Raw genomic sequence first — 11420 nt, forward strand, 5'->3', positions numbered from 1 at the left:
ATTAATTATGCAGTAATAATGAATACTAATTTAACACTAGGGGGCAGTCTAATTTAAAATGTATACTTTTACTTTTGATACTTTAAGAGGAGCAGTTCTGAACAGTTCTGTCCTGAGTCTCTCTGGTGTCAGAACACTATTTATCATCATATGTGATACACGTAGGTTGAAAAAATATTAAAATAAAGTGTATTTACAGTGACTCATGGCAGCTGTTTAGGTTCAAAACACAGATCTATGGATGGGCAGGCAAGTAAAAATAAAGCTGTGTAAATCAAGGTTTTTATTTTATGTGTGCGTCTCTGATTAAGATCCATCATGTTGCTGCACTGACTGAGTACGTAACAGTAGAGATGGATGGGACTGCTGTAGCTGTGCTGTGGTCTGTCAGGTCTTGACAGCCTGATGCAGAGTAAATGCCCTCAGGCTGAGCAACTGTCACACTTCTTCAGGCATCTTTTCACAAGTTGCACCATGTGGCAGTAACCTGATGGTGTAAGTCTGAAGTGTTAACTGTGACCTGTGAGGAGGGGTGTGGGGATACAGTCTAAGAAGAGACGGATTTATCTCTATGTGCATGTGCACAGATCTTTACAAATGCTATAAATTACATATTGTACCTTTACATTAAAAAGGTCTTCATTAAGTATTTTTGGTTCAGTGGGAACATGAAGACCTTTGTTTGTGTGGTTATGATGCAGAGAGCTGTTTCATGACTGAGGTCTCAACTACAGGAAGACCTCAGCCATGATACAGACCTCACTGAGACAGATAGTGCTGTTTGTTACAATAGTACAACAATGTGCAGATGGAGGTCATGCAAATTCGTTTTTACAAATTCTATGAATAATTTTAAATACATTTCATGTTTAGCATATCTTCACACACATCCATGATATGACAATAAAGTTAAGTAGTTGAGTTTCCACAGTGATGCATTTTACATTTTATAAATCCTTCAGTTTAAATGTTTCTTATTTTGTCAGAAGACAGTACACAACTGTTCATTGGTTGACTTGAGATTTTATTCCACAGAGCTTGGAGTCAACAGGCCTCATGATTTTCACCTCAGCCTTGCTCAGACCACACTCTGCTGTCTCTTCCTGTTAGTGTACCTCACTCACTCCTCCACTGCTGCAGACCTCCATTGGTTATCAGTGTCCCTACTGACTCCTCTTCCATTAAACACCAATCATATTCTTTTGCTCTCTATCTAAGACAAACAAAGTACATGAGAAAAAGACTTTGGTTGGAAAATAGAATTATAATTGAAATATAATATAACAAAATTAGATTTTTTAGACAGTGATGGTAAGTCCTCTTTTAGTAGCAGTTTAACATGATAAATCATCAGTTCCAATCTGACCTGCTGTTTCAAATGTTTCCTGAGTCTATCTGGTGGCAGCGTACACAACATTTGGCTCCATCTGGTTTTCTGATTCAAGCCTTCTGCTGCTTTTTGCTTTTGGGCGGAAACTCAGCGCTGCATAGGTCAGGGCATCTGAGCCCACATTCTGTAAATAAAAATATTTATCGTCACTCATCTCACATCTCTGACTTTGTGAAAAAACACAACATCATAAAATCATAATTTTAATCAACCTTAGGTCAACATGTGATTACCTCACTGTGTTGTAGACTCTGTCCTTCTTCATGAGCTAAATGACAGAAACATATGGTCATTTAACTGATATTGTAACAATTAATCTAAATTTTGATGTTTTGACAAACAGGAAGTTCTGCATTTGTAGCAAAAAAAACATTTAAGTACCTGCAAGAAGTTTCCTGATTTTGACGACCAGACCGATGACGACAATAACGAGGAACATTATCAGAGCACAAAATATCACACTTGTGAGTTTTGTTCCTCCATCAAATGCTTCTACAAGAAATATCAATAAGTTAAGTTGTTGCCTATTTTGCCTTTGGAGACTTAAGACCAGGCCAAAATTAACTGAATTGGACATAACTGAGTTTAGCCAAATGCATTTACCTTAAAACATTTGATAATCTGCACAATGAAAGACATTTTCAGGAGAATCTTACTTTTACACTTGCCGTCCACATCTCCATGGGGCTCATCGCAGCCTTTTAAAAAAATGAACATAGCTTGGTTATTCCATCAAATACTTCTACAAGAAACCTATTTAAATTAAAGCTGCAAGCAGGGTTGGATGGGTCCTCATGCTGTGACGCATATCAGAGCTTGTTGTGGCCGCTGTGTTGTTACCGGAGGTTGTTAACGCAGATCTGAATTATCACGCACTTTGGAAGCCTCACGAAGGAATTAAATGTGTTGATGATTGTCACACACAGGTTATTTCATTTTTGCCAGTAAGTGGTCCTCTGACATTGTGTACATTTTGGCATGTAGATGTGTTTAGGGTGAAGTTATAAGAATGTCCTGTTCTCATGGCAAATCATTGATTTTCTATGCCACAGACAAGCCCTTTGACAAAAACCCCCAAATAGCAACATTTTCAGCAGATGAATGTAAAAACAGTCTTTTTAGCATCAAACTCTGGGTTATGGCCCCAATAGGCTTTTTTGTGTGTCCTGGGTTGATACATGAGTCACAGAAATTTTGTACATCTAGGTGAAATGGGGCGCAGTGGCTGCTTTGCTGAAGGGACACTTCTCGTTGCTAGTAGGTGGCGCTATGAGTATGAATGATTGTTGGTATGTAGATGTTATCAGGACGGGACAAAAGTATCACATTTGGTCCAAGCATGTACACTGAAGTTCCTGATGAACAACTTCCCGATTTGTGGCGACGCATCAAACTTCAACACAACACTACGGGCACACTGTAAAGATTCACAACATAGCATCATCAATGTGTTAAGGCTTTTTCTGAGAACGTTTTGAAGTGAATGTGGCCAACCTGCTAGGGGCAATAGATCATGACATAAAATGTGTTATTTTCTGTTGACAGTAGGTGGCGCTATGATTTAGAGTAAATGATGACACATGGATGTGTTCACGGCGAGACTTGTTATCATACATGTGAAGTTTGGTACAGCGTGTTGACTGAAGTTATAACAACTTCATGTTTTGTGGCAAATGGTTGTTGTTCAACTCCTGTGCCACGGGCACGCCCATTGATGAAAACTTGCAAAACTTTTCATCATCAATGCCTTTAGACTGCACAGCAAAAAATTTGAAGTTGATCAGATTCATTCTCTAGGAGTTTGCTGAAGTGTGGAACTTGAGAATCACCAAAAATGACCGTTTATTTCAAAACAACCGACTTCCGGTTGGGTTTAGGGCATCACCCCCAGAGGCTTTTTTGTTGGTCTGGACATGATACTTCTGCCACAGAACCTTCGTATAATCTGATGAAACGTGGTCCAGGTGCTGCTTTTTAGGGGGCACCAGTGAGCCACTTCGCCACGGCCTTTCTTGAAAACCCAATGACACGTAAATTTCCGCCACGCTTGAATTTTGTATGAAGATTTGTGAGTTTTCGAGCATGTTTAGGCGGCAAAAAATGCGATTCATTTTGGGGAAAGAAAGAATTGAGTTTCAGTAGAGTCCTTGCATGTTTCATGCTTGGGACCAAATTAAACTTTTTGTTTAGTATTCTACCTCTTGTGGGTTGAGTTCAGTCCTTATTTTGACAATGAATGAAAATGGCATATTATCTGTTTCTTTACAATCAAAAGACAGACAACACTTTACAGCAATCTTACCTTGAACCTTTAAATAAGTTGCACTGACAATTACTGAGTTTCCATTTGAGTAAAATCCGCAGAAATACAGTCCAGAGTCAGATAAATCCACTTGTTTGATCTTGAGAAAGATGGTCGTGGTGTTGGACGTCATATTAAATTTGCTATTTTGAAATCCATCACAGCATGTAGCATTGGTATCAGAGCTGAACATAGCGGAGATGCAGCTGGCACTGGATCTGTTGTTCAGTCTGAACCAGTTTATGTGAGAGGGTAAACTGCTAAAGTTGGAACACATCAGTGTGACTTCTTCACCAGGCTGAACCTCCACAGTGTGAAACTCAGAAACTGAGACAGAGATCCAACCTGAAACAAACAACCAGTAATTTATTCCCTAAACTTGTAATTCAACAGGAAACAAACAATCAAAATAAATGATGTTATTAATCAATAGTCTGTAAATTTCAGCTCTGGCAGATTACAATACAGAAGGAAAACTAGCAATTGAAGAAATTAGTTGTTGTACTTACTGAAGGTAAAGAGTAAAGCTGTTACCAAGGTAAAGTTCATCATCGTGCGTACAGTATGACTGCATCACTGCAATGTTTGTAACTGAACTGTGCTCCAGTAACAGTGGTCTCAACGTAAAGAGGTGGAGTGTTCTTTTTTTTATTCAGACTGAAAATACAAAAGCTTTCAGGAAAATAGTTCAAGTTAAGAGCTGCAAGGAGAAAGGACAAAGTTATTATCTTGATGAAACTTGAGATAATCTAGGGAATGTTTCAGCAAAAGTTTAGAAGTCTATACAGTGTAAGAAAGTCTACTCTTTGACGTTCATCAACTGTTCTTTTACGATACCTCATCCAGTACTGTGTTGTTACACACATATTAAGCAGATGTTTTAACTGAAAGCTTATGCATTCATTGGACTACTTGTTGACACTCCACAGAGATTTAACCCTTTGTTTTCTGTCTTAGGCTGAGCCGTAGATACATAGTGATAAAAAAAAGACAATGAAAAAGGGTCCTGATGTTTTGATAATAATAAAGTTCAGGTTCTTTGCTGATTACAATATTTTCACATCAGGACACTTCAGAGTTTCATATCATGCTTGTATACAGAGCCATAGGCCTGGGGGTACAAGGCAGACTGAATATGCAGGTGCCTCTTGTGAAGAGGGCCACAAAGATAGAAAATGCCAATGTACAGGGTCCAAAATGTTGTGCCATGTGCCTGCTTGTATACACCATGACCGCTTATCTCAGGCAGAAAGTGTGGTTATATTGTTGTACATTTTGTGGATGTAACGTAACATGACGCAGATTATTGTGACCTACAGTTTAATATATAAGAGACTCATGTTCACCATTCTTAAACTTGTCTGTGGTCATGTTACGAGAAGTTTACTCTTCAACACAAAGTAGTTTGTTCCCTCATGTGATTGAAACTCATGGTTAAACAAATCTGTAAAAATATATCAAAGCCAGTCATTTTCAAATTAACATCTAACCACTAACCCAAGGAAAAACATTTATACATTTTGTCAACCTTAACCTTATAACTGACATGACATTGTGCTGTACTGTAGTTACTTCACACATTCATTGTATTAGAATTTAAAATTGTAATTCTTACAACAAAAAGTATGCCATTTAAAACCAGCATTATGTTTGGTAATGTAATATACACTCAAAATAATTTGATCAAATGATTGTATCAGTAATAACAGTTCACTCTTACCTGGCTGATGATAGTTTTAGATTAATGTTTGTAAGGCTCAGTAGGTTCAAATGCGTCTCACAGTGGAGATGGATGTGATGTTCACCGGCTGTGGTTTTGCTGTGATCTGACAGGACTTAAAAAATAAACTTTCTATTTGTTGGAAACATAAAAGCATTTTTGTGCATGGTTAAGATGCAGAAAGCTGAGGACTTTGCACCTCATGGTCGAGACCTTTTAATGATACATAAACTGTTTGAACTGTGATGAGGGGAGCAGTGACACGGTTTGAGATTGATTTACCACTAACAACATGATCGTCAATCACATTTCCTCTAATACAAAAATATCTTTATAAAGTCTTTCTATTGTTTGGGAACATAAAAGGCTTTTGTGTGTGGTTATGATGCAGAGAGCTGAGCTTCTCATGATTGAGACCTTTTAATGATACATAAATAGAAACCTCACTGAGACAGGTAGTGGTTTGTCACCGCAGTGAAACGATGGACAACAACCTGAACAGCATTTTTTCTTCAGAGATTTACCGTGTTATCACATACATATATACTTTTACATCACAGTTGCTATATTGATGTACTGTGTGTTTTTTTCAAGACTTTTCTACAAAGCTAGAGAAGATGATGATTTTGTCTTCCTGACAGAAGAAAGTCAGCCAGTCTTCACTTCTTCATTTCAGACTTTATTCTCACAGAGCTTGGACTGAACAAGCTTCATTATTTTAACCTCAGTTGTGCTCAGACCACACTGTGCTGTCTCTTCCTGTCAAACAAGTAATGTGTACCTCACTCACTCCTCCACTGCTGCAGACAGCGTTCTTTCTGGCTCCTGCTTGGTCAAACACCAATCATATTCTTTAGATACACATTAAAGAGATAAACTGTCCGAGAAAGGTAGTGGCATGTGTGGGAACAACCAGCAGGTGGGAATTAAATTGCAGCACCAACAAAATGATTACACATTCTTTATGAATATAGAATCTATCACAAAAGTAGATTTTATTTGCCAAAACAATGCTAACTCCAGCTCCAACATGAGCCGCAGTTAGTTTAGCTTCCTGTGTCTACCTGCTGGCAGCATAATTAACACAAGTTTCCACTTCTCTCTCTGATACAGGCCTCCTGTTCCTTATTGTGGTTGAAAACAAAGTCAGTGCTGTGTCCTTCAGGTCATCAGAGTCCAGATTCTGTAAATAAAAGTATCTTCAGTCACACATCTTAAACAGCTGAGTTGGTGAGAAGAAACTAATTCACTTATAAATTACCCAAAGTCACCCAGATCACATATCCAGCAGATGTTTACACTGAAAGCTTATGCACTCATTCAACTAGTTGTTAACACATCACTTCACAGGGTTAACCCTCCTGCCTTTATTATGTTGAGCCATCATATGTGGTATTTAAGTTAGTTTCCTTTTCCCAGCGCTGTCTTATGTAATTGGTTGAACATATATTCATTGAGATAAAGCCCCTGTACAGTTTCTCAGGGTCATAACAGTGTTTATGGTATTTTTTGAGTTATAAGCATCAGTGAGTGTCTGAGATAAGTTTGAGGGTTCAGAGATCCTTATTTCTTTTAGGAAGAAGTGGCGGATCTGTAAATACCGGTAGAAAAGATGTCCTGTTATTTAATAATAATATGAGTGAGGTTCTGCTGATCGCAATATTTTCCACATCAGGACGCTTCAGAACGTCTTAACATGCTTGTTTCATGTCCACTTATCACAGGCAAAATCAGAAGCTGTGGTCATATTGTCATTTATTTTGTGGATGTTTTTTTCAGTCCACTGGTCAACCAAGTTTCATGAGTAAGAGTTACATAATCTAAACAGTAAGACCTCGACTAATTTGACATACGGTTTTATTTTGTCACATTTGAGGTGAAACTAGCAGGAGTGAAACCACAAGCACGACTCAGAGACAGCAATATAAATGGCAAAGTTCAGTGTCAAATAAACAAATCCAAACGGGCAGGCAGAAGAATCAAGAGCCGGGAAACAGTTTAAGACAGAATCCAACTGGCAGAATCCAACAAACTAAGTGTGTTTGAATACTACTACTACACTACACAATCTGGCGAAGAACTAGCGATTAGGGGCTGAAACAATTACGGAGGCTAATGGGGATAATAAGCTGCAGGTAAGGAGACAGGTGAAGGGTGTGAGGTGATGACCAGGCAGGAGGAAGAAGTGGAATCTGAAATGACAGGAGAGTTAGTGAACTTGATCAAAATCACAGTGAACATTTATGAGCTGGGGGAATTTGTAAAATACAGTAAATACCTTTTTTTGAATTTTATTTTATTTTTTACAATTTTAAGAGACTCGCCACTAGTTACACAGTTAGTTTTCTGCGCTTATGAAAAGTTTAAAATTACAGGTGATTGGATCTCATGCTCAATCTAACCTCTAAAAATATATCAAAGGCAGAAAATTTCACATTAAAATAATTATATGACAGTGTGCTTTACTGGAGTTACTTTATTCATTCATTCATAGCATTGTAAACATTTTTAAATATTTTAGAATTGTAATTGTTACAGTTTTCCTGAGTATGCCATTGAAAATCATTAATCATCATTAAGCATTATGTTTTATAATGTAATGTTCACTCAATAGTATGTGATTAAAGGATTGTATCAGTAATAACAGTTCACTCTTACCTGGCCAATGATGGTTATTGGATTCATGTTTGCAAGACTCAGTAGGTTCAAATGCATCTCACAGTGGAGACGGATGGGATATTCACCTGCTGTGCAGCCAAATGTGCAGCCTTCAGCAGAGTAAATGCTTTTATATGAGACTGCAAGTGTCGCCTTGAAATAGGCATCTTTTGACAAGAAAACAGTTTGTGTGGACATTGAGTCTGTTAAATTTGATCCATGATGATGGAATCAGTGATACAATTCCTGACTGTTACAGACTGATTTACCACTAACAAGATGCCCAACAATCACATTTCTACAAATATAAAACATCTTTGCTTTATAAAGTTTGTCTGTTCTTTAGCAACATAAAAGTGTTTGTTCTGAGTGTTTCTGATGCAGAGAGCTGAAGGCTGAGCTTCTCATGGTCGAGACCTTATTACTGACAGATATACAGATATAGAGACCTCACTAATCCAGGTTGTGCTGTTTGTTACCACAGTGGAGCAATGGACATCAATCAGCAGATTGCTGGCAAATGAGAGAATTCTTAACTAAAAATTATGTTTTTCTTCACAGATTAACCATGTCATTATACACACTTACTTTCAAATCACAAATTAAAATGTCAGCCAGTATTTAATTAATTTCAGACTTTATTCTCACAGAGCTTTGATCTAACGGGCCTCATGATTTTCAGCTCTGTTGCGTTCACACCATAATGTCTCTTCCTGTCAAACAAGTTATATGTACCTCACTCACTCCTCCACTGCTGCAGACCTCCCTCTAAGTCTTGCTATAGGACACATTAACAATCATTAATGTCTGTCATTAATTACTGGCTCCTCCTCCGATTAAGAAACAAAACAAGTGGGAAGGAAACTTTGGCTTGAAATGTATAATTCAAATTGTAGCAGATACAGCACAATATATATATATATATATATATATATATATATATATATATATATATATATATATATATATATAAGTCCTCCTTAGAAGAAGTTTGATAAATCATTAGTTCCACTCTGAGCTGCTGTTCCAGATGTTTCCTGAGTCTATCTGGTGGCAGCATACACAACATTTGGCTCCAGCTGGTTCTCTGATGCAGGCCTTCTGCTGTTTTTTGCTTTCGAGCGGAAACTCAGCGCTGCATAGTTTAGGGCATCAGAGCCCAGATTCTGTAAATAAAAGTATTTACAGTCACTCATCTGAGTGAGAAAACATAAAATCATTAAATGATAAATTACTTAATCCAGACAAGACACAACAATAGACTTTGATCAACCTTCGGCTAAAATATTATTACCTCACTGGGTTGTAGATTCTGTGCCTCTTTCTGAGCTAAATGACAGAAACATCTGGTCAGTTCATTGTTCAAATATTGCTGTTAATATGTTTTGACAAACAGGATGTTCTCTATTTGTAAAAGTTGTATTTTTAAGTAAATAAATATGTAAGTAGCCTACTTGTATAAAGTTTCCTGATCTTGACAACCAGACTGATGACGACCATAACGAGGAAAAAGCTCAGAGCACCAAAGATCACACTTGTGAGCTTTGTGCCTCCATCAAATGCTTCTACAAGAAATCATTAAAGCTGCTTTTCCATTACCAGTACCAGCTCGACTTGACTCTACTCGACTCGGCTTGGCCCTGCTCCGTTTTCCATTGCATATCTGGTGCGTTCCATTCGGAAGTGGGAGGTTGGAGCTGGGAATGACGTCACACCCGAGTTTACGGCGTTCCAGTTAACAAGTCGGAAAACCTTGCTCAGCCAGCCATTGTTTACAACAGCCAGGTTAGCTATTGATACGCCGGTTGACTAAAAAAAATGCGACACACACACCAGCGATCCACACAGCTTTCTCTTTTTTAAGTTAAAAAGTTTCAACATTCCTCAGAATGTAAAGACAGATAAGCGGTATGAAAACCTTCCAGCTGTGTTTTCCTCTGCCGTTGTTGCTGCAGCGGTCTGTGTGAAAAGTAAAACTTTCTGTTGCTGGCCTCTGTCTGGTGCACGCAATGATGATGCAGTGAATAGTGAATATTCTCTCTGACCAAACAGCAATCTGCCTTGTTTTCACGTCACATTTTAGTATAACCTCAGCTCGCTTGGAATCTCGACAGAGGTGATACGAAAAAAGTACCTGGTAGCAGGTACAGGTACAACATTTCTACTATGGAAAACCAAACAAAGGCGAGTCGAGCTGGTACTGTGCAGTGGAAAAGGGGCTTAAGTTAAGTTATTGTCTATTTTGGGTTTAGAGACTTAAGAGAAAATGAAATTGGACGCAAATGAATTTAGCCAAACGTATGTACCTTGAAACATTTGATAATCTGCACAATGAAAGAAATCTTCAGGAGAATCTTACTTTCACACTTGCTGTCCACGTCACCATGGGAATCATCACTGCCTTTTAAAGAAATTAAGTTAGCTCTGTTATTCAATCAAACACTTCAACAAGAAACATAATAAACTTGTTTAGTATTCTACCTCTTGTGGGTTGAGTTCAGTCCTTATTTTGACAGTGAACGAAAAGGGCATATATCTGTTTCTTTACAATCAAAAGACAGACAACACTTTACAGCAATCTTACCTTGAACCTTTAAATAAGTTGCACTGACAATTACTGAGTTTCCATTTGAATAAAATCCGCAGAAATACAGTCCAGAGTCAGATAAATCCACTTGTTTGATCTTGAGAAAGATGGTCGTGGTGTTGGACGTCATATTAATTGTGCTATTTTGAAATCCATCACAGAATGTAGCATTGGTATCAGAGCTGAACATAGCGGAGATGCAGCTGGCATTGGATCTGTTGTTCAGTCTGAACCAGTTTATGTGAGAGGGTAAACTGGTAAAGTTGGAACACATCAGTGTGACTTCTTCACCAGGCTGAACCTCCACAGTGTGAAACTCAGAAACTGAGACAGAGATCCAACCTGAAACAAACAACCAGTAACTTATTCCCTAAACTTGTAATTCAACAGGAAACAAACAAGGCACATACAATATGTTATTAATCTGTATGTTTCAGCTCTTGCAGATTACAATATTGAAGGAAAGCTAGCTGCATTGAGAAGAAATCAGTAGTTGTACTTACTGAAGGTACAGACTAAAGCTGTTACCAAGGTAAAGTTCATCACTGTGCATACAGTATGACTGCACCAGTATAAAAACTTTCAGGAAAAGGGCTGCAAGGAGAAAGGACAAAGTTATTATCTTGAAAACACTTGAGATGATCTAGGTAATGTTTCAGCAAAAGTTTAGAAGTCTATGAAAGATGTATCAGTCTTTATAAGTCTATACAGTATAAGGAAGTTTACTCTTTGATGTTCTTTGCTTTCATCAACTGTTCTTTTC

The 11420-nt window shown here is 37.9% G+C and overlaps 2 protein-coding genes across 2 annotated transcripts; both read right to left on the reverse strand.

Annotated features, from left to right (window-relative positions):
* Positions 1-1391: 1391 nt before the first annotated feature.
* LOC123979732 lies at positions 1392-4244 on the reverse strand. The gene is made up of 5 exons (XM_046063747.1): positions 4202-4244; positions 3693-4037; positions 1772-1882; positions 1624-1658; positions 1392-1514 (listed from the first exon to the last, which is right to left on the reverse strand). Exons 1-5 carry the CDS (start codon positions 4242-4244, stop codon positions 1392-1394), a joined length of 657 nt encoding a protein of 218 aa, XP_045919703.1.
* A 4869-nt stretch (positions 4245-9113) lies between these two features.
* Positions 9114-11200, reverse strand: LOC123980785. Its single transcript, XM_046065331.1, has 5 exons — positions 11161-11200; positions 10655-10999; positions 9525-9635; positions 9365-9399; positions 9114-9266 (listed from the first exon to the last, which is right to left on the reverse strand). Exons 1-5 carry the CDS (start codon positions 11198-11200, stop codon positions 9114-9116), a joined length of 684 nt encoding a protein of 227 aa, XP_045921287.1.
* Positions 11201-11420: the final 220 nt, after the last annotated feature.

This window comes from Micropterus dolomieu, linkage group LG12 (genome assembly GCF_021292245.1).
Source record: "Micropterus dolomieu isolate WLL.071019.BEF.003 ecotype Adirondacks linkage group LG12, ASM2129224v1, whole genome shotgun sequence".
Taxonomy (NCBI): domain Eukaryota; kingdom Metazoa; phylum Chordata; class Actinopteri; order Centrarchiformes; family Centrarchidae; genus Micropterus; species Micropterus dolomieu.